Source organism: Glycine max, chromosome 4 (genome assembly GCF_000004515.6).
Source record: "Glycine max cultivar Williams 82 chromosome 4, Glycine_max_v4.0, whole genome shotgun sequence".
NCBI lineage: Eukaryota > Viridiplantae > Streptophyta > Magnoliopsida > Fabales > Fabaceae > Glycine > Glycine max.
Genome location: NC_016091.4, coordinates 2816613 through 2839648, shown reverse-complemented (window position 1 = coordinate 2839648; position 23036 = coordinate 2816613). Strand labels below are relative to the sequence as shown.

General features: G+C 34.7%; 4 protein-coding genes across 4 annotated transcripts; 1 reads left to right on the top strand and 3 right to left on the bottom strand.

Moving 5' to 3' along the window:
- Window positions 1–2346: 2346 nt before the first annotated feature.
- On the bottom strand, window positions 2347–4775 carry LOC100817525 (probable thylakoidal processing peptidase 2, chloroplastic). The gene is made up of 6 exons (XM_003523846.5): window positions 3765–4775; window positions 3597–3665; window positions 3447–3515; window positions 3244–3330; window positions 3078–3145; window positions 2347–2849 (listed from the first exon to the last, which is right to left on the bottom strand). The coding sequence occupies exons 1-6, from the start codon at window positions 4431–4433 to the stop codon at window positions 2723–2725; spliced, it is 1089 nt and encodes a 362-aa protein (XP_003523894.1). The 5' UTR covers window positions 4434–4775; the 3' UTR covers window positions 2347–2722.
- A 1304-nt stretch (window positions 4776–6079) lies between these two features.
- LOC100780677 (pollen-specific leucine-rich repeat extensin-like protein 1) lies at window positions 6080–9300 on the bottom strand. Its single transcript, XM_041014777.1, has one exon. The coding sequence runs from the start codon at window positions 8782–8784 to the stop codon at window positions 6304–6306; it is 2481 nt and encodes an 826-aa protein (XP_040870711.1). The 5' UTR covers window positions 8785–9300; the 3' UTR covers window positions 6080–6303.
- A 1363-nt stretch (window positions 9301–10663) lies between these two features.
- LOC100306520 (cytochrome b6f complex subunit petM-like protein) lies at window positions 10664–11563 on the top strand. The gene has a single exon (NM_001249292.2). It carries the CDS (start codon window positions 10806–10808, stop codon window positions 11178–11180), a length of 375 nt encoding a protein of 124 aa, NP_001236221.1. The 5' UTR covers window positions 10664–10805; the 3' UTR covers window positions 11181–11563.
- Window positions 11564–12300: 737 nt separating this feature from the next.
- LOC100814690 (transmembrane protein 147) lies at window positions 12301–16549 on the bottom strand. Its single transcript, XM_003523843.3, has 7 exons — window positions 16313–16549; window positions 15857–15926; window positions 15685–15744; window positions 13674–13788; window positions 13445–13560; window positions 13056–13180; window positions 12301–12705 (listed from the first exon to the last, which is right to left on the bottom strand). Exons 1-7 carry the CDS (start codon window positions 16387–16389, stop codon window positions 12582–12584), a joined length of 687 nt encoding a protein of 228 aa, XP_003523891.1. The 5' UTR covers window positions 16390–16549; the 3' UTR covers window positions 12301–12581.
- Between the last annotated feature and the right edge of the window lie 6487 nt (window positions 16550–23036).

The following is a 23036-nucleotide window of genomic DNA, read 5'->3' as shown; positions in this document are numbered from 1 at the left end:
CAATTGGGGCAAATCCTAGGAAGGAGCACACCTGGGCCTCTATTATTAAAAAATTCAACAAGAAGTTGGCTGTGTGGAAGCTTAAATACATTTATTTTGTGGGGAGAGTTTGTTTGCTCAACTCAATATTGTCCTCTTTACCTCCCTTTTTTTCTTTCTTTCTTTAAGATACCAAATGTGGTGTGTAGAAAACTTGGAAAATAAGAAAATTGCTTGGGTTAGGTGGGAGGAGGTTTGTGCTAGAAAGGAGAGGGGAGGGTTGGGAGTGAAAAATATCCTGCTATTTAATGGTGCATTGTTGGGAAAGTGGAGGTGAAATCTTTTCCATCATGAGGGAGGTGTGTATACGAGATGGGGTCAAAACAAGATTTTGGTTAGATAAGTGTTTGGACGGACAAAGCTTGGCGATCATGTTTCGTAGGTTATTTCTCCTTGCAGATCAAAAAGAGGCTCTTGTCAAAGACATGTGGAGGCATCGTCAAAACTCGTGGGGATGGGATATAATATGGAGGAGGAATGGTTTTGTTTGGGAACAAGAATTGATCCAACAGTTATATCTTGTATTGGAAAATAGATATATTCAGTTGTCTGTGCCTGACTTGCGGGTGTGGAAATATAGTGACACAGGAACTTATACAACAAAGTCAGCATACTCTTTGTTGTCTTTAGAAGCTAATGTCCAAGAACCAAAGGAGACTTTCTTACAGCTATCGAGAGTGCGTATTCCTTCAAAAGCATCTTACCTTATTTGGAAGCTTTTGAGGAATAGGCTAGCAACTAAAGATAACTTGAGGAGGAGGAATGTCATATAACAAAACGATTTACTATGTCCTCTTTGTAAGCTTGCAGAGGAGTCAGCTGTGCATCTTTTCTCATCATGCCAAGTTGTCTCACTTATTTCGAAGAGGGTGTATTGATGGAGATCCCCTGGTTTTGCAGCCGTGCTTCCTCTATCCATTGATGAGTTATTCTTGCAGAATTCAGGTATGGGGTCATCGAAAAGACAAGTTGAGCTGTGGCAGGTTTTGTGGGGAGCTGTGATTTTTTGTGTATGGAGGAAGAGGAATGCAGCAATATTTAAGCAGGAAGTGGTGACAGGTAAGACTTAATTGATGACATCCTTTTTGTATCATGGTCGTGGTTGTCTAGCAAAATTCCTAGCTTCAAGTTCTCTTATGTTCATGTCTTTTGTTTTGATGGAGTTTTTGATATTATGTGCGTCTGGGGGACGCTTTTATACGTGATCCTGCATGACCAGAGGAAGTGGTGTGGTGTTTGCTGGCTGGAAGTGGAATTTCTATGAGGTGTGATTGGCTGGTGTGGGTGGTAGATTAAGTTGCAGTGGGTATATTTTGATTTGCTTCAATGGCACTGATGGCCTTGGAAGTGAGCGTACGGTAGGATCCGTTCTATAAATATTCTTGGAGCAGGGGAAGCAACTTTTATGAAGTTTTGTTATTATTTCTAGATAATTATTGCAGAAAGAGTTTCGGTAATTGCTGTTGGTCCTTGTCTCGTTGGGAGATATTGCTGCCATAATCACTTAGGTAGTAAAGATGTTGTTGGTTTGTGGCAGCTTTAATGTGTTGGGTAGTTGGTAGGCACGTAGCTTTTATGGCATGGCTTTGGTTATGTAGCATTTATCTGTTTTCTCATGCAAGTTCTTTGTAACCATGGGCAATGGGACTTGTTGGTAGTGACAAGTACTAACCTTGTTATTTCCTGGCACATCTTGTGCCTTTATCTATAAATTCTCTTTGCTGATTTTTAAAAAAAAAATCGATGGAAAGGGGGGCATTGTTTATTTGAGAAGGGGGAAATGTTTTATTATTATAATAATTACAATTATAATATTTACATATTAAAAGTATAAATGCCTTATCAGTTTATCTATTTTTTCCTTCACTCTTCAATCCAACCAAACAAGTAAAAAGATGCTATTTTCTTCTTCTCTCTTATTCCATCAATCTAAAACAATACATATTTTTCACTTTAAAGTGACTCTTTTTTTTTTTTTTTCACTTTATTTGTTTCCTTATCATTTCATTTGCTATCCAAAGTGTAAACGAAAAATATTCAATCAGGTAGTCAGGTCAGATACTGTATCTAAACTGCTCGATAGAATCTGATTTACGAATCAAATGACCTGAGCCGTACCTGTCTAGTGTTTTGTGGATCGATGGCCCATCTGACCCGCCGAATATCCCACAACTATTATGGCATAAGATATAAAAAAAGCACACACACACAAACACCGGGAAAGAGGGAAATTGCATTCTTACTTGATTTTAAAATGGGCAACCATAATCGTGCCCATACAATTTCATGTATGACTGAATGGCATTATAGATTCAAATCAGGAGGAGGCTTGATTATGGAGCTTATATGAAAGAATACAAAACAAATCAATCATCATGTTTCATTTTTGAGGGGTAAAATCATCATTTTTTTTTTATTCTTTTTTTCTCCCCGCACTTCAGCAATAGAAATACATCTCAGATGGCACAAATTAACGCATAATGGCATTATTAGGTCATTGACAAATCTGTATCAATGAATAAGATATTCATCCCAAACTGCATGCAAAGTCAGGTCAAGCTGGCTCTTCTAAGAGAATCTCCGAACAGCTCATTCCCAGGCAAAGACGGGAGAAACTGTCAATTTAGAATAGATGAACGTATCTGGAAACCTTCATCACCTTCAGAAAGCAGCGGGAATCTTGTCAAGAAATTGCCACAGGTTTGTTCCCAGGTGGGAGTTTACTTAGGGTATCAGTGTCAGATACTTTGGATGGAGGCCAGTAGCGAAACATGGACCTACCAACAATGTTCTCAACTGGGAGAGGGCCCCTGATAGACACAAAAATACAGCAAATATGTTCAGCCAGACATAATTAATCCAATGTACATATACAAATATATGTTCTGAACTTCTGAGATCTGATAGTAAGTTTACATAAGCTAGAAGTTTTGAGGAAACAGCATCAACAAATGGGCCAAACTTTGTCATCGACCTAGGCTAAAATATCCTCCAACATAAACAGAGAAAAGTCAGCTTGAAAGGGACTGAAAAATTACCAGTTATGAGAATCAAAGCTGTTGTTCCGATTGTCTCCCATTACAAACACATATCCTTCTGGCACAACCTGCAACCAAAACACAAAACCACAATTAGCCACATGGTCAAGTCCCAAAATGAATCAATAAAACACCACCACAGCTTCAAATTCCAAAAAAAAATTACCATTGGATCCATCTCATAAGCTAGAGGCTCTACTACAAATTGCCGTTCTTCAGCAGCACCATTTACCAGTAGTTTCCCATCACGCACCTACAACAAATGAACAACCCAAAACACGTAATAAGACTATAATTTAGAGATCAAGGCACAACACAACACTTTGAGGGTGATGAATTAATCACTCAAAAAGATATAAAAAAGCATACCTCAACAGTGTCCCCAGCCTTAGCCACAATCCTCTTTATAAACACATCAGACGAACTAAAACCAAACTCCTACATAACAAAAACCCATCATTTAACATCACAATTCATCTCAACATTCAACCAAAAAATAGAATGGTCTTCGAAGCATACCTCTAAACAAGGAGGCGCTTTAAAAATGACTATATCCGAAACATCAGGCTTTCTAAAGAAGAACGAAACCTGTCACAAATTAACAACCTTAATCAGTTCAAAAGAAGCAAAAAAAAAAACCCGACAAATTACACAAATACTTTAGGTCAAACAGAACTAATAACAAACCTTCTCGGTTAGAACACGGTCACCTACTTCAAGAGTAGGGTACATAGAAGAAGAGGGAATTGATCTTGGTTCAGCCAAGGACGATTTAAAGAGCAAACTAACAGTAACAGCAGTGAACGCAGCCTTCGCGTCTTCGGAACACACGTTCATCAACCGCGAAAGCCAACTAGTCTTGGCAAAATTGGATTCGGTGTCCGAAACGACGCGTCGCGTGCCACCTTTGTCGACCTCCCAGGAAGTGGTGGGGTCGGGAACGGACTCGTTGCAAGGAAGCCACTTCGAACCAGGCAAGAAGGGAACGATCGAAGTGGTTTTGAAGGGCGAAATACCGAAAATACCCGCAGCCGCCGCGGATGACCCAGACACACCCGCCGTTGACTTCATGATCGAAATCAGGCCCAATATGATTGGGCTCTTGCAGCCGTCGCCGAGGAACTCCCCGGTGAGGGTGGAGTAAGTGGACTGGGCCCAGCAGTTGGGCTTGGGCCCGGCAAAATTGCGGACTCCGCCGGCGGAGGAATCTAGATCCGTCTTCTGGGTGGCGCCAGAGAGGCGCGTACGGATCCAGCATTCCTGGACGCAACGCGAATTGGCGACGCGCACGCCGGCGGAGGAGGCGAGGCTCTGGGCGACATAGCCCGAAAAGGAAAAGGTTACACGAATAGCCATAGCAAAGAAGTTGATTAGTCGGAGGAATAAAAGGTACAGGGTGCTTTCCGAGGAGGAGATTTGGGAGAGGGAAAACCCTAGCAAGCGATCGGAAGCATTTTGAAAGAGGGAATCAGTGAAGCGAAGACGAGAGGGTTGAATTGAAGGGTGGAGAGGGAACCGGAGGGGGGAATCGCCGGCGACGCCACCCCCAGAACGCCGGAAGAGAGAGGGTTTGGTTTGGGAATTGGGGGAAGTGTGAGAAGGAAGAAACCAAATGAAAACAAAAAAAGTCGCAGGAAGTGGGTTTTATTAATATACGGCGGCTCCTACTCTTTGCTTCGCTTCACGTTATCGGACTTGCTTTATTCTTTATTTAAGTTATTACCTAAAGTTGTCCCATCTCTTTTATTTTTAAATGTAAATTATATTAAATCTAAAAGGATACAATCGTAAACGGAGCATATCTCGCAGGTAAAGAAAATAAAAAATCTTTCTAAGACAAGAAGACCTATATCAAAATGCTAAAACAAATGTAACAGATGCGCTACACAACGTAATTTTTCTTAAACACCTAATCTGCATCTGTCCCTAATTAGAGTTATTAATGCACTGTAAAGAAGTGAAACGTCTGAAAAACAATCAAATTATGAATGTGAACCCAAACTAAAATTTCCTACGAAAAAGGAATCAAATCACTAATTGTCCACCTCATTTTTTCATATGCAAATGGTGATATAACTGTTTTCTCATTTCTTTTGACAAAACCCTTACAAACCCACTCCATACTATGTTTAAAAAGGGATCCTTTTGGTAACAAGTTTCTAAATAAAATCCATTGACCTCATTTTACCCCGCCATACGTAAGTGCTTGTGTCATCTAATGGCTATGCTATACAAGATCAAAAGTTGAGCTAGTATAAGTCAAAGGGAATCATAAATTAAAATATATGTTCTGAAAAATTAAAATAATTCTAATTACGAAGCTGACACACACGTTCCGCAAATGGTTATTGCTCGTTGGTTTTTATGTTGCGTCAATTTACGTTTTTATTTATTAGTATTAAAAAGAATGTGAAAATGGAAAGAAGTAGGAAAGTGAGATAATTTTTTAAGTGAGAGCAACCCGAATGTTATAATTAATTAATAGTTGTTTATCTTATTTTTAAATGGGCCATATATAAGTCTTTTTTGACGAAAATAGTATTACAAAAATTATACATAAATGATATAAAAAAATTATTTACTTTTGTCAGGTATAAAAGTAAGAAACAGCATCTTAAGTTTTCATTTTTATTTTCTGTTTGTTCTTTAGTCAGAGGCGTATCTCTCCTTTGCAACTCATCAAACACGAGGTGCTGGTAATTTGATTGGTCCGATACTCTTAATAAAAAAACATTTAAAATATGATTAATTGATAACATTTATTGATTCCTTTGACTGGATTAATTAACAGCATGTATATTTAAATTTATTCAAAATGAATAAAAACTAAAGTATATATAATGAAATTAATATGCCATTGATTATATTAATTTCATTGTTAACCATTTAAGTAATATAATGAAATTAAATGTGATTGATTAAATATTAGTAATACAAATAATTATAATATTATCACATAACATTGCTGAAATTTTCTTATAAAAATAAAGAGGAAGAGTGTAGGTTTCACACACAACAACGACCAAAGAAGCACAGTGTAATAAATATTATTTTCTCGTTTATAATGAAATATTGTAAGAGAGTCTTCAATGTGCTCATTCAATTAAATTGAATAGATGACATTACATCAAAAAAAGAAGAAAAATATTTTATTGTGTTGATATAGCTTATGTTGCAACTTTAAATTTAAGAACTAATATAAATGTTAGTAAGATGTGCATCCTATTTAGTATCCAGCGATGATAGGTGGAGGGGGTGAAGCATAAGAAGAGCCGAAGTGAGGGGGAAGAATAATATCTTCATCAGGAGGAGGTGAAACTGATGGTGCAGGAGGTGGTGGAGAGTGTACTGGTGGTGGTGGAGAGTACACTGGTGGGGGTGGAGAATGGACGGGTGGTGGTGGAGAATGAACTGGTGGGGGTGGAGAATGGACGGGTGGTGGTGGAGAATGAACTGGTGGGGGTGGAGAATGGACCGGTGGTGGTGGTGGAGAGTGGACAGGAGGTGGTGGGGAGTGAACTGGTGGAGGAGGAGAGTGAACTGGTGGAGGTGGAGAATGAACTGGTGGTGGTGGAGAATGGACGGGTGGTGGTGGTGGAGAGTGGACGGGTGGTGGTGGTGGGGAGTGAACTGGTGGAGGTGGAGAATGGACGGGTGGTGGTGGTGGAGAGTGGACAGGTGGTGGTGGGGAGTGAACTGGTGGAGGAGGAGAATGTACAGGTGGTGGTGGGGAGTGAACAGGTGGTGGTGGGGAGTGAACAGGTGGAGGAGGAGAATGTACAGGTGGTGGTGGGGAGTGAACAGGTGGTGGTGGGGAGTGAACTGGTGGAGGTGGTGAGTGAACAGGTGGAGGAGGAGAATGTACAGGTGGTGGTGGGGAGTGAACAGGTGGAGGAGGAGACTGAACTGGTGGAGGCAGAGAGTGTGGAGGTCTGTGTCGTTGTTTGGGTGCTTCCCTATGAGGATCTTCCTCAGGTGATGGTGGTGGTGTTGCTTTGGGTGCTTGTGGTGTTGGAGGATTGAATGGAGATGGACTTGCTTTAGGTGGTTGTGGGTTTGGTGTTTGAGGGTTGGAGGGAGAAGGGGTTGCTTTGGGTGGTTGTGGGTTTGGTGTTGAAGGATTTGAGGGAGAAGGGGTAGGTTTGGGTTCTTGTGACTTTGGTGTTGGAGGATTTGAGGGGGAAGGGGTAGGTTTGGGTTCTTGTGACTTTGGTGTTGGAGGATTTGAGGGAGAAGGGGCAGGTTTGGGTTCTTGTGGCTTTGGTGTTGGAGGATTTGAGGGAAAAGGGGTAGGTTTGGGTTCTTGTGGCTTTGGTGTTGGAGGGTTAGGGGTAGAAGGGGGTTGTGGCTTTGGTGTTGGAGGATTAGAAGGAGAAGGGGTTGGGTTGGGTTGGGGCTTTGGTGTTGAAGGGGTAGGTTGAGGTTGTGGCTTTGGTGTTGGTGTTGGTGTAGGTTTCTCAACTTTAGGAGGATTGGAAGGCTGTGACCCAGATGGTGTTGTTGGAGGATTGGAAGAATGAGATGGGTTCCCACTTCCACACTGCGCTTTGCTACAATCCACAGGCTTACTTATCACCACATTGCAAATGTTTGCGACCTTTTGTTTTGGCCTATCCGGTATGCAATTGCTCTCATCATCCAACACAACATCCTTCTTAGGAGGCACACAACCTTCTTCCTCACCATTGAAATAGTTATAAGAGAATGTGAAGTTGACCAAATTGGACAAGCTGCAAACATTACGTGGGACAAAACCTGTGAGCTTATTGTGTTCAATGGATAAGTGCTCCACGCTCTTAAGCCCATTTAAGGTCCTTGGCAACATGCCAACAAAATTGTTTTGGCTTATGTCAAACACAGTAACTTTTTCGAGCTTTCCGATCTCTGCCGGCAAGCAACCAGTGAGGTTGTTATTGGTCAAAACAAACTCGTTCAGTGTCTTTGTCATGTTGCCAATGCTTGAAGGCACGCAACCCGTGAGATTGTTATTGGCAAAAACCACAACTGAAGCTGGAGAAGATCCCAGGTTCTGAGGAATTGTGGACGTGAAGCGATTATTGTTCAAAAAGATAGCGTCGAGGCTTTTGTTGAAAAGCTCAGAAGGTAGTTCCCCTTCAAAGTTATTGAACCTAAGGTCAAGGAATTTAAGGTCTGGAATTGGAAGCACAGGCTCAGGGAATCGCCCAACAAAGCGATTGTTGCTGATGTCTGCCTCATAAAGAAGCTTAAGCTTGGAAAAACTTTTTGGGAGAACCCCACAAAACCTGTTTGAGTTTATATGAAAAAGTGCAAGGTCGGTTAACAATCCGATTTCGGGGGGAATGTAACCTGCGATGTCTGCATGGTTAAGGTCAATCCCTGCTACAACGTCAATCTTTGGATCATCTAGAGCCTTTTCACAAAAAACTCCATTATAAGAGCAAACATTTTGGCCCTCCCAATTAGCTGTGAAATTTGATGGGTCTGAGTATATTGCTTTTTTCAATGCCTCAAGTGCAATGTATGCAAGTTTTAGTCTGGGGTTGGAGAAAGTTAAATTTGTTTCATAATTATCTACGTAGTTGTCAGATAATTCATCATTCTCGTGTAAGTGCAACAATTGGCGACGAGCAATGAAAGAGACTTCGGCATTGGAAAGTGCATGAGAGACAGATGATGAAAGAAGGAATATTAAGGAGAGCAATAGAAGAGAGCAACACGAGGCCATTTTGTGAGAATGCTACTACCTTGGAAAGCCCCAAGGTTGCTTATAAAATAGATGGGAGAAGAATAAGTTAGAAGGTCTTATATTGAGAGGTGTTAAGGGCCATACGATGAGAGGCTTTGCTACCATTTCTGAACTCATCATGGGAATGTCCTTTATAAAAAACTTTCATGACACAAAAATAGATAATGCTTCTTTTGCGTTGCAATGTTTTTAATTTTAGACATGTTTGTTTCAATACTAGGCAAGTAAAGGTTGTAATAGTTTCTTTCCTAAATTTGCGTTTCGTGCATGTGATATAGCTTAGGCGTATATTATAGTCAACAATCATGTATGGTTAATATCTACGCGGTAAAGAAACACATTTTGTTAATTTGTCTGGTTTAATTTTCTATATTTCATTCTTTTTTTTGTGAAAAAAATTAGTTTTATTTTTTTATATGCATTTCAAACTTTTATTTTCCCATTTCCTCCAAAGTGAATCTTCATTTTCCCTAAGAAGTTTTCTTTTAGTAAATATGATAAGTCAAATGTGCCCGTAGACTAATCTTCAATGACTTTATTTTAAGTTTTGTTCTCCTAAAATACTCCATTCCTTATTTTATTTTATTTTTGAATACTACTTCTAATGTAATTTCCTTCTTCCTATAAGTAATTATATTTGAACACCCTGCAACACACTATTGAAATTCATAATTTTTTTATGTCTTTTTCCCCCCTCATATATCATATCTATAAATCTTCCTAGTGTTTATTTAGTAGCAGGTTCATGCACCATTTTTCTTTCGTATACTTAATTTTCTTTTATATTACATAATCTCTCTATATGTTTTTTGGGATGAATATTTACTATAGCATTTATGTTTAAAATCTATAAAATAAAATATATACCAGTGATATAATATAAATAATATTTTAACTTGTTTCATTGCTAAATCTCATAGAATACTATCCACTATGTAAGTTCAAACTATTCAAAGAGATTAACGTAAAATTTCACATAGTAAAACATTCTTTTAAATACTTGAATTTAAAAACTCTCATATACAATACTTATAATTTTTACATATAATTAGTGCACAGTTTTTTTTAATGCGCATCAATATTTTTTTTTATAGGAAATGTGCATAAATATATAAACTTAAAATATGTACGTAAACGACTATTGTGCAACATTCTATTAGTTGAGCAGCATTAAGGTATTTATCATAGTCTCAAACTTACTATAGCTTACGGGATCTAAAGCAAGTGTATATGACTAAAATAGAGTGTTTTATTAATTCATATCCAAAATAGTCTTAAAGTAGTATATATGAGGTGTTAGATTCAAATCTTAGTGTGATCATTGTATACTAGTGTTTTATGACTATTTTTTTAGCAAGTGTATTTTTAGAAATTTTTCTTTAGTGGAAATATTTTTAGAAAGTTTTATTAATTCATATCTTTCAAACTATCTTTATTTTTTATTTATTTTTAAATTGAATTTTAATATTTTTTAAAATATAAATATTTAAAATAATCTTATATCACAACATGAATATTTTTCATAAATTTAAAATATAATTACATTGTGTAGAATATTTATTTATTATAAATTTTAATTATAATATAATTTATATTTTTTTGACAAAATATAGTTTATATATTCAAAAATACTTATCTACTACAAGTTTTAGTTATATAAAATGAATACTAAAATACTAGTTCCAATATATAACAAATGAATTAAACCAATAACAATTACACAATTGATCATAATTTCGTACCATTAAGATAAAAAAGCAAGTGAAAAGAGAATAATATTAATATGTGAGACGTGGAGTAGTGGCCCACCGTTCCATTTTTGTTAAGCATCAAAATCTAATCTTGAGTCGTCATTCGTGGCCTATGAGCCAATCAGTTTGAGAGTCCCTTATCCAAACAAATACCCTCTTTTCGTGCCATTTGATTTTCCGTCGTTCAAAATCCCTTCCAATCCACAGATCAACATTTTTTTTTTTGGTGGGTAGCAGTGAGGATAAAAAATGGCTATGGCCACAGCTGTCGTGTGTCCTCAGAACATCACCGGAGCCATCGTGAGCTCACCTAGCAAGACCAAGAAGAGAGTGGTACACGTGAGAGGCATAAATTCATTTGGGGGACTGAAGGCTAGCAATGGTGTTGTCTCTTTGGGGATTCCTATGAGCACTGAGAAGTGCTTTGCTAAGGTTGTGAGCTCAGTGAAAGCAGCTACATCAAATGGGAAAGGAAAAGGAGGGGCTCTTTCTTCCACGTGCAACGCTGCTGGTGAGATATTCACGATTGCTGCTATCATCAATGGACTTGTTCTTGTCGGGGTTGCTGTTGGCTTTGTGCTCTTGCGAGTTGAAGCATGGGTCGAGGAGTCCGAGGCAGAGTGAAAATTCAATCAGATAAGCAAGCAATTAATTAATATCCAGAATAGTTGTATGTTCCTATATTGATGATGTGGCTGTTCTTGTTTTCGTTATGACTTGTATATTTATTTGTCAAGTTTCATCATTTTCCTATTTCATTCGCAATTGGATCTCTCGTCAATAATCTGCCAATCCTAAACTTCTGCATTGAACCTGGAAGTCACAGCCTCTGACTGTTCTAATATCTCTCCAACGAGAAATCATTTGTAATTCTTGCAAAACCAGCAAGTCAGTAACTATGAGAAAGAGGTATATATCAAATTTACTTTTGAAATTACAGACACGTCAGTTTAAATGTTATTACAAAAATGCATTTAATTTTAAAGTTGTTAAATATTTTTTTTCAATTTTGGTAATTTCAAAGATTAGAATTATTTTTAAAAACTAAAGTAATATTTTTTGCATTTTAAAGATTAAATTAACTGTACTCGTTATTTCTGCGAACAGTCTAACATCGTATGAGACAGTGATTGTTGTGACTTCCGAGAGTAATACACAGTGCAAATGGTATGAGAATGAAGAAAATAGTTACAAGGTCATAGAGAATGGTGATAAGGCACTCCAAAAACTTATAAACTCCATTAATTAGCTTATAAAATAATTTGACCAAATTTATATTAGAGTGACTATATTTGCATATTCAAAAAAAAAAAAAAAACTGTATTGCCACCATCCCATTTCAGTTTCATGCACAGACGACTTGTATTCCGCTCAAAATACTATTATATCGCCCGAAAATGATTGATGTCGGTCACTTCTTTCTATCTCAAATCTCGTATTAAAATCATCGAAGCCGTAGGGATGTATAGAAATTTAGTGAGACAAGTTAAATCAAAATACTAAAAACCATATTCATGTGAAATGATAAGTAGAAAAGTGCTTGCAGCACTCCCGAGTTACCAAAACCAGCGAAACATGAAGTCTTGACTCACTCCTCAGTGAATTTGTGCGACGTGTGTGCGCATACGTAAAGGGCCAGCAACTGCACGCTGGTTAATGTGAAGTTTAATAAGTTGTTTTATGATAAATTGCAGCCAGCATTCTAAAGAATGAATAATCTAGTTTGCAATGGACAGGGCGTGAGTGGTTAATAATGGAAGGGACGTGGATTAATGAGATATCCAACGGGGTTTCAAAGAGAAAGTGTTTGCAACCTATCAATCCCAGATGTTCGGGGTAAATATCTCTAATTTTCTGAATAAACAAAAATTTCTAATGAATTGCAGCCAACATTCTACCGCAAGAAAACATTCTTGAAATTTAAAGAAACAGCATTGCAGCAGCAAAAAGAAACAGATGACCCTGGATCAAAACTCTAGCCAGAAAATAGTTAAGCAGGATTCGATCATTATGTAATGAGGTTTCTCACACTGAAGGTCTCTGACATGCAGCAAACAGTTGCCAGCTTATAAAAGCCATCACCAGGGATGTGAAGAGCTCAAAACCTACCACTTTGGGAAAGTGCCACCCCAATCCACGCCTCAGATAGCTGCAGAAGACAGTTCATCAAACACTACACTACAGCAAATGACATAAAAAGTTCCATGCTATGGCTGACTAAATAATTACAGCCATCTAGCCAAGTAACATATCTAATACTTGTACCAACACCATATGATGGGCCATCTTATCCTAAGGGACCATTTGTAGGGGGAGACAGGAAGGAAAAATATGATAGCAACAGTCTATGAAAAAGGTGGGCTCAAGAAATATTTATGCTTGGTCCTCAATTCAAAGGCTTGAATTGCATAGGAAAAAATCATAGAAAATATTAATTTGAGCATGAAATTACACATTTACATATAATCATAACAGTAACTGTAATGAACCAGGAAAGACCTTGTGATAGATGGCATAGTTGCTACAATCCCTGCACTCAAATATATAATAGGGATGAGGGTCTTGGGTTTATTTTTTCGAAGCCACATCAAAGATCCAAGTGCAGCGAGGGATATGCTCAACACCTGTACAGATGCAAGTGCAAAAATCTTTTAAATTACAGATAATACATATACTACAGACTGCACATGAATTGGGATGTGTTTTCATTTTTCAATTATAGAGCATACCAACATAAACAGACTGTTCCATCATGTTAATCAATATAGAATTAAAAGAAGTTCCAAATTCCAGGAGAATATTACTGATCAAATGCTTTAGTTTGATCTGAGGACTGTATTTCAATCTTAGAAAGAAAAACAAAAGACTCTCAACATGAAAGGGCATACCAAATTTGCATTAGCTTCAAGGCCCTGAAGAATGTAATCCCAAGTAAATTCTAATCCTCTGGCACCAACCCAAAGAGGAGCCAATCGATGCAGTACAGAATCAGCAAACGCCCAGCCTGTCACAAGAAAGTGCCACCAAGAACCAGATGAAGATCAGAGAAATATGACTTCAAGATACACATAAATATTATTAAAAAAAGTACAAAATGATCTAGCTTGTCACACATACCAAGTCCAACAGCTTGAAATTTATGATTCTGAGAGATGTTCCTGTGAGTCAACTGGGTCAAGGCAAAATAAAGCCCAGCAACATCTATAAAGCCTATTAATGCCTTCAAAAACTCCTGAAGAATAAACCCATTTGTTATCATTCAAGACAAAAGCTTAATAACAAAGACTCAAAATAGACATGAAAATATCCAAGGCTTCAGATTTCAATTCACATCCATCTATTCTTAATATATGTGTCTTTATTTTGTTGTCTAATAGAGAAACTTGGATTTTTCTATGAAAATATGAAGTTTAAGTTTTCAAAATATGGAGACTAGCACCTTACAGCAGAAGACCTCTGTAATTCCTCAAAACATAAGCAACACAACAGAAATGAAGAGAAAATATGGCAACAGTAGAGACACTGCAGACTCTGAGGCGTCTGCTTCCTCCTGCCCAAAGACACCCATTCCTTACTCAATCACTGCAAGCATTCCCTCTTCTCACCCTGCTTTAAATCATTATCTCTAACAGAATGTATACCTCACTCATTCCTTTATCCCCTTCTCACACATATTTATGTAGTCACAATAAAATTTCCCATGCATGTTCTCTTCTATCTCACCTCCTCAACACAGTGCCTTTCATTTTATTTATCCTCACAAAGACTCTTGTAATAGGAGGGTCTATCGTTGACTACTTCAGGTTCTATATTAGAGGATATTTCATACGCAAAATTGTTACTTTATTCCCAAGAAGAGTCCTTAGTTTGGTAGTACATGACATGGTTCTTTCTGGGCATGCCCAGACAAGAACCCTGTTCACTCTAGGTTGGAAGGAATTAGGTTCTTGTTTTGTTGCCTTGTTTATATTCATTAGTATTTGTGTTTCCATTTAATGCGGATTCCATGTATATTGTACTAAATGTAAATGGAATGGAATAAAAGTTATAAAACACAATTGCAATTTGCAATCTTGAGCAAACCAAATACAAGAAAGGGGGAATGCTCATTTCTTTCCACTCATACTCCAATTCTCATCTTGATATTGGAAAAATCCACCATAATAAACATGGACTTATTGCTTCTGATAAATCAGTTTGAATATTAAAAACGCTTGCCCACTTCTCATTTTTGCCTACCATACTCTTACTTTTAGTATCTATATATGCAACTGTATCCAGTACCCTCCACGTACATGTATGTACACAGTTCAATACATGGAATGCACAACTAATACAGACACTCCATCTCAATGGAGAACACAAATTAGTATATTGGGGGAAGGAGAGTCAGCAATCAAAAAACAAAGAAATAGAAGACAGAATGCAAACATAATATGATAATACTGAGAGTTGATTTATTTATTTAATTTTTCAGAAACACAGTTCGTCTATAAAATTTGGCTGTTCTAACAAGTAATGGGAAATTCCCAATGGTACATACGAGATCAAACTTCACTGTCTCAACAGTCCACCTTATAATTTAAGATAAAACTATGAATTGAGCAAAAGTTGACATAAAAGTATTTCTGTTAGCTAGGAAACACGAATACAACAAGGACATAAGGATATAGCAAATTTTAAAAATCATAGGATACAACACATCTATAATTAACACATATAGGAAACGACCATAAGTAAAAATCTTAAATTACAAGAGAGAATTCATGTTTTAGAAGTGAACATAAGTCATTGTAGATGCTAAGATTATCTAATTATTATGGTATTTCAATTTGTATCGGCATAAAAGTTAAAAAGGAAAAGTAAAAAAGAATACAACTAAAAGTATTCTAAATGTCCATGCAGTGTTCAACATGAATATGTATCCAACATGACTACTATTTAGAAGTGTTCTGCTTCTTAGCCTGCCAACCATTTGCAATAGCTTACAGCAATATAATTAAAAAAAATTGCTATAAATATGGGGGTTTCCTTTAAGGCTTAAAACTTGAATTGTTATCTAGCATCCCTCCATGAACGGTATATGCATATCAATTCAAACATATACATAAGCAATTCAGAGACATACCTGATACGGATCAAAGCTATCACTCTCCGAAACCTTGAGAAAAGTAGCTAGACAAATAAGCTGCCAGAGTATCAGACCAAAAAAAAAAATGAATCAGATTGTTCATTCTTCATTGTTATCTATCTTTGTACAACTACACAACAATAGTTTAGAATTCAGTATATTCACCAACCTTCACTAATGCCGTTGCAAGATAAACAACAGCGGCTTTGATAGAGGTTCCGAGTGTATCATACTCAGATCTGCATATTGAAACTTATTACTTTACTAACACACGAAACCACGTACGAGACCTAGCTTTTCGAGGACGCAGAAAAGGGGGGAGGGGGAATTCCAAAATTCATCACAACCACGAGATTTATAGTTCATCGATACATTGAACAAGCTTCACGATAACCTACTGATTACAGCTATTCGTTGAAAGAACATTACATCAAGCAATTTCTCGGCTATAAGTATAGAACTGTAATTTGGTATAGAACAATTGAAGCATGCGAAGTTGCGAGAGCATAAAATCGATAAGTGAAGGGCTAATTGTTAAAGAAATTGAAGCTGAAATTAATGTAAGAAAGAGATATAGATCTGATGTGCGAGTTGTGAATAAAAAGGGAAAGAGAGAGAGACTTACAAGGGCGTGGCAGAATAGTAGACGGCGTGGGGGCCGAAGGTGAGAATGGCGCAGTTGAAGAAATGAAAGACCGTCATCGCTCGCTCTTCTCTCTCAGATCCAAACAAGAAGAAAACACTCAACACCTTCACTTCTTCGACTTCACCTTCTTCTCGTTCTCTCCTCAATCCACTCCTACTAGTATTTTAGTATAGTAATATTTGCTGCTACTTCCTAACTAATCACTTCTTTTGTTTGGTTTTGATTTTCAACAAACCTGTTTTAACTCAAGTAGCCTTTGGTGATTTTTTTTGGAATTTTTTTAAATCAGTTTTTTACAAAAAAATTTATCATCGGAAAGATGGAAATCCTAATTTCCTAATAATTTTTCTTTTATTATCTTCTTATTCATTATTAAATCATTTAATATGGTAAAAATATTATGTAAAATTTATCTTAAGATTTTAATGACTAATCAGTTTTTTTTATTCATTTTCAAAAAATATAATTTCAGACATGATTTTTTCTCTTATGAAACACACCCTTAATCAAAAGCTAGGATTTCAGTTTACCCACTTAAATTATATTTTTAATTAATAATAAATAATTTAAATTGTGCATATAAATAATTATTTATCCCTACACAAATATTTATAGCTTAATATATAATAAATAATAATGTTTAAAAATATTTTAAATCAATTAGTTATTTAAAAATTTTCATATTATTCTTGGATTTATTCACAATATTGACTTTAATTACTTTTAATTTTCATATTAATTATTTCATCTTTAATTTTATATTCTTAAATTATTTTGTATTAATTTTCAAAAAGGATGTTCTCTCCTAAAGCTTTGGGGAAATGCTCAGTCTAAGAACATCTTTTTGGACGAAATACAAATGTTTTACATATAGGATCGATAATCGAACTGGTGAAAGAATTTGTTTATGATTTATTAGTTCAATAGTAGTTAAACTTATATTTAATACTGTGTAATATTTTAATTAATAAACTAATAGAAAATTATGAGAATTAGGATATGAAAATATATTAGTATAAATAATTAAATTATGTTTTGTAAGATAAAAATGAAAATAATAATAAACAAAGTAATTCATGTGTGTGTAATCCTTACATATGTATTTTTTTATTTAAAAATATTTCAAATCAAATTAAAAATAAAATACCCTTCTGCATTGTCATGCTTACAATTAAAAATTTCTACAGGAGGAAATTTAGCTTGTAGCATTTTTTTTTCATATGCTACTTCTTGAAATAACATTTGATTTTAAAACTTATTTTTTATTTTTATCCCTTATATTTTAATAATTTTTAACCTCCTCTTTAAATAGTACACTATTTTTTAAAGAAATTTATCCTTTTATAATTAAAATATCTATCTGAATTATTATGCTATTTTTATTTTAAATAATATTTAATACTTTAACAGAAAAGGAAAAAAATTCAAAATTAACTAAAAAAAGTTAAACTATAATTATATACAAAATAAAATTTTTATATAAAAAAACCATATAGTCATATATTTTTGTATTATTAATTTTTTGACCAATTAGTTCAACAAATAATTTAATTAGTTAGCTTAAAAATTTTAAAGTAAAAAATATTTTAGTTTTCAATTATTTTTCAAATATTTATGCCAAATATAGCCTAATATTAGTAAAAATAAAAAAAGAGTGTTTAACTAGTTATTTTAGGTAAATCATAATTTATCAGACCAGCTTATAATTTTGTTTGATCAAGATAGAGGTAATTAATATAAGTGAACTTATTTCATGATCTTATAGCATTTTTTCAAACATCACTTAAACTAGCATTTAAGCATATCACTTATTATTTTTTTACCCTCAATATTATTTCATTTTCCCATTTCTAGATGCACACATTTCTTTCTATTTTCAATTTTAAATATTAAACTATTTATATTATTTATTTTATTTTATTTTTAATGAAATATTTCGTATTTAAATAAAAATAATAAAAATTTAAAACTAATTACTCTCAATATTTTTTTTGACGTAAAAATATGCATTTTTTTCTATAAAATACAATAAAGTTTATATGAAAATTTAGATTCTTTTATATATAATAATTTCTTTTGTTGAATATTTTTAATTTGTTAAACTTAATTACCAAAGATGCTAAAATGCCATAAATGAAACAGCAAACTTACACGCTTCCAACAAATTATTTCATGTTACAATAAGTTCATATTAAATATCTATCATTTTCTTTGAGTGAATTCACGATATTTTAAACTGAAAATTAAGGAGTAATATTTTAAAATATTAAAATTTGTTTAAATAACTCACTTCACTCAACAAATATTTTTCATATATAAAAATAATATTTAATTTATTACCATGGCTGGTAAAAAAAATTATTATAAGAAATCCATCAATTGGTTAAACAACGGGTGAGTTGTTTTTTTACATAAAAAATACTGGTATTATTCATCCAATGAATCAAATGCATCTCAACAAATATTTTTCATACATACAAATATACTGGTAAAAGATAAAGAAGCCATCTTATGTGCAGCCTTGTTTCCTTCTCAATGTGTGAAAGTTAAACCAAAGGAACCTTCCTACTAAGAAATTTGTAATCTTCGACAATACCAGCAAAGTTGCTTCTATTTGAGGTTACATTGGAAAACCAGAAATCAAATAAGCACTTTCAGTAAGTTTAAAAAAATGCTCCAAATAAGCACATATATCTGCTGCCACTTGCATTGCCCGCCGAAATCCATGAGCTTCGGCTACTTCAGGTTCAAAAACAGAATTTGACATCCTCTTGGCTCCCGCTAGCTAGTACTTCACCAACATCAATTTTAATGCATCAATTGTTCAAGGTGTAAGATCCAGTTGGAGTAAACTACTTGGTATCTGAGTTTGAGATCTATTCTTAATTTTCTATAGGTAAAATAAAAAATCAATCTATTTAGTTGTTTAACAGAGAGAAATTATTTGTCACACCTCACCAGTGACCACAAATTGTAAATATGTGTCCTTTTCTATCCTTCTTTCCGTTTCTGACAAACACATAATTCCTGCATAAATGGTAGAAAAGCCTGTCGTCTCCTACTGAATTTATCTTGATCAATAATCAGATAAGGTACATCTAAATCATCTTAAATATCTGTCCTTTTCTATTCTTCTCTCCGTTTCTCACAAACTCGAAATTACCCTTTCGGTATAAAAAAAAAAAAGGAAATTACCCTTTCATACTAGGATGTGGAATATTCAACAGGCAAATTAATTACACCCATTCCGGTTGCCAGTCCTAGCTAACAACCCACATATTTTTGTTGGCCAAATATGGTATATATATTGATATGAAATTGTCTCCCTCAAAAGAAAGAAGTGATTACTCTCTCAACATAATTTATTTGAAGACTCAAAATTAATCAATGTGGGAATCTTAAATCATTTGGTTGATGGATATAAGCAGCTGTTGGTAGCTAACAACACATATGATATGACCATTCTTGGTCTTCCCCTTACACTTTGCTTCTGACCATTGTTAGCTGATCTTCAAGATTAGCCTACCTGTATGGATTTATGACAATTTGATTTCAAAATTCTGGTTTTTCACATAGATTATGCACGTTTTCGTTATTTAGACACTGAACCAATTAAACGCGCATTATTAAGATTTTTACTATTAAATCAGAACATAAAATCATGTAGAGATCCTTTCCACTTTTCACGGTAAATTGCCATCTCCATTTCTGTAGTTTTGCGTACGTCATTTGGGGGGGGGGGGGGGGGGGGGGGAGGAGTTGGTTTTTATTCGGTGAAAGGGACTTTACGATTTTATTTTGTTCCGAGTTTGATTACTTGTTAAGAAGGAATGTTGGAGAATATGACAATTGACAATACAATAAGAAAGGGAGGGAGAGATGTTAGAAACGTTCAAACCATAAGACTACAATACGAGTATGATAATCCCATTGATTAAAATCAATATAAGAACTTTGGTTTCTTCACTTTGTTTTCTTAAAACCAACAAATATACTATCGTGTATATATGAATTATGGTCAATGAGTTGTTCGATTGATGTCCTTCGTTCTCTCACAGGTAAACTGATTGTGATAATTAATTGTCAATGTAATTGGGATTATTTGTCTCCCTTTTGTTTCATTAGGAGTAGCGTCCTGAGTGATTGAGGAGGAGATTAAGAACCATATTTTTGGTACCCTAGCAGCTGTAGCCTGTAACTCAAACCAATTTTCAGTGGCCGCTGTCATATGCCCAACAAAACTGATTACAGGCACATGACTTTCTGCACGAGAGTGGACCCGTGACACAAGTAGCTAGATGCAGTGTTCCTGCAGCCACTACATATTTGGTTATTTGCAGCTTGTTGAACCAAATTATCTCTCTGCATATACCCACCACACACAAATTAAACCTCTTCCATTTCCTTTTTCTTATTTATTTAGTGCACGTTGATTTCAGTTTTCTTAAGAAAGTTGTCCTTTTTTACTTAGAAAATTAATCAAACACACAAAGGATAATTCTATTCCCACGCATAAAAACAGTTGTAGTCCATAATCAGTTGTCGGTACCAGTAGACTAGGAGTACGTAGTACGTACTAGCATTTACTATCATAGTTTCAAAATCTACGGTCCTTGTTGGACCATGAATAGGTTCTGTAACATGAACTAATCAATCCGAAATCATTAATTATAGTGACAAAAAATTACGATCAATTTCATCCATAAATAGGATACTGATTCACACCGATCGATGCCAGCAGCCGTTATAGCAAGGATGATCGATATAGTCCTGTTGAATTTCTATGGAGTTAAATAATACATTTAAGTAATTAATTAAAAAAGCTTAACTTTTCGAATATCAAAGTTGTTGATATCAGATATCATTGTCATGTATAACAAGAATAATAAATTGACGTGTAAATTTAGGTTTACGTATGCTCTGATTTCATTCTCCCTGCTCTGCGACCATCGTCTATCCATGTTGCTTTTTGGGTTAGAATATCGCTGTTAACCTGTTAGGTTTGACTGATATGTGAATGAGAAAGAAAAATAAGCTATATATAATTGATGAGTTAGCTTAGCTAGGTTCAGTGATTCTTTTGAAAATGAAGGGAGCTTTTGACCTTCGTGTTCACTCCTCAGCACATTATTATCGTATGACTACTTTTGAATGACAAATGCCATTTGCGTAACAGTTTTGCTTGCCTAAAAGCTGCCATGCTTGACAAAAAGCTATTGAAGCTTGTGGTTGAGCCAGCAAAACAAGTCATGGTACCAACTACCTGGACGCAATATAAAAAGTTGATTTACTTCCATCATATCGTTATGATTAATGAAGTATACAATAATTTATATCACAATTAGTAATATCGTGGAGCGCATAAGCCTAAACGGCGTTGATTTCGGTGATTCCATCCTCTCTCTCTCGCTCTCTTTTTATTTCAAATTTCTGGGAGAAAAAGCTAGCTGGAACTCAAACTTTGAAGCTACACATGGTTGTACATAAAATTATTTTAATAAGTTATCCTTATTTCCTCAATAGTGACCTCAATCTTGCATAACTAGATTTATGCCGCTATCCTACTTGGTCCTTGACTAACTCAATTATAGCTAGGTACAACGATAAATGCATGTACATCTTTTGTATGCAAAATAATTAAGCTTCTTAATTACACAATATTATAATTATATACATAATTATACAATCCAAACATTAATGATATGTTGGAGATTTCATGACACATTTATTAATGATATGATAAAATTAAAATATATAAGTGAAACACCTTTTACAAATCGATTTTATAAGATTGAATTAAGATCAAACTTAACTTAAATTTTAATATTGTGAAATTTTATTTTAATGATTTGTTGTTGAGTTTATCAGGTCACTCGTTATCAAGTTGTTATTAGATCACCTACAAATGCCTAATTTTTTATAAACTTTATGCTTGAGATTTTTAGGTCTAAGTGTAAGAGGTGTGGCAAAAATTTCATGTCAACTAGTAATATGATCAATTTAAAATGTATAAGTAAGATAATTCTTACCTTACAAATTAATTTTAAAGAGTTAAATTAGGTTCAACCCAAAATTCTAACAGGAAAAATCTAGGATCTTGTTTATCATATATAACTTGAGGTCTTAAGTTCATATCATAACTTAGAGGTTTTAGGTTTTTATTTGTTTATTTGAAGTAAGGTAATATAAGTTCTTTTATAAATATTGTTTGAATTTGGAAGTTCTTTCCCCTTGAATTAAAGCACCATGTTACTCCCTAAATTTTGATGTCAAGAAAAAAATTGGCCAAATTAAACCTTGAGCATGCTGAAATATAAACTTGATTTGGGGTTTTATCAAAAAGTTCAAGTTTTAAAAGACATGTTAAGATAAGATTCTAAAAGAATGTTCTATAGAGAGATCTATTGTAGAAGATAATCCTAAAGTAACTTATAAAATATTTTAGAATGAGTAAGTTTGTATTTATAAGGAAAATTTTAAAGAATTATTTGTAGCCATTGGATTAAGTGATTGTTGGCAAAATTCTAACCATTTGTTTAGGAAAAATTATTACTATAAATAAGGATGATATATTAGAATTTATATAAAGTCAAAATCAAGCCAAAAATCAAAAAGTGATCATTTGTAAAGTAATCTCTTTTTTCAAAACTTTCTAATCTCTTTCATTCCAAGTTAACGATATTTTGGACTGCCAATCAGTCCT

Bases quoted from the DNA above. Each gene is read 5' to 3' on its own strand.
- LOC100814690 (XM_003523843.3), bottom strand. From the start codon at position 16,389: ATGACGGTCTTTCATTTCTTCAACTGCGCCATTCTCACCTTCGGCCCC. The intron at 13,181-13,444 runs GTATGCCCTTTC...GCATCTGTACAG, and splicing joins TTGAAGCTAATGCAAATTTG to GTGTTGAGCATATCCCTCGC. The intron at 12,706-13,055 runs GTCTTTCCTGGT...TGTCTTCTGCAG, and splicing joins ACTATGCCATCTATCACAAG to CTATCTGAGGCGTGGATTGG.
- LOC100306520 (NM_001249292.2), top strand. From the start codon at position 10,806: ATGGCTATGGCCACAGCTGTCGTGTGTCCTCAGAACATCACCGGAGCC.
- LOC100780677 (XM_041014777.1), bottom strand. From the start codon at position 8,784: ATGGCCTCGTGTTGCTCTCTTCTATTGCTCTCCTTAATATTCCTTCTT.
- LOC100817525 (XM_003523846.5), bottom strand. From the start codon at position 4,433: ATGGCTATTCGTGTAACCTTTTCCTTTTCGGGCTATGTCGCCCAGAGC. The intron at 3,516-3,596 runs GTATGCTTCGAA...TTTGTTATGTAG, and splicing joins AAGCGCCTCCTTGTTTAGAG to GAGTTTGGTTTTAGTTCGTC. The intron at 3,146-3,243 runs GTAATTTTTTTT...TTTTGGTTGCAG, and splicing joins CTTATGAGATGGATCCAATG to GTTGTGCCAGAAGGATATGT.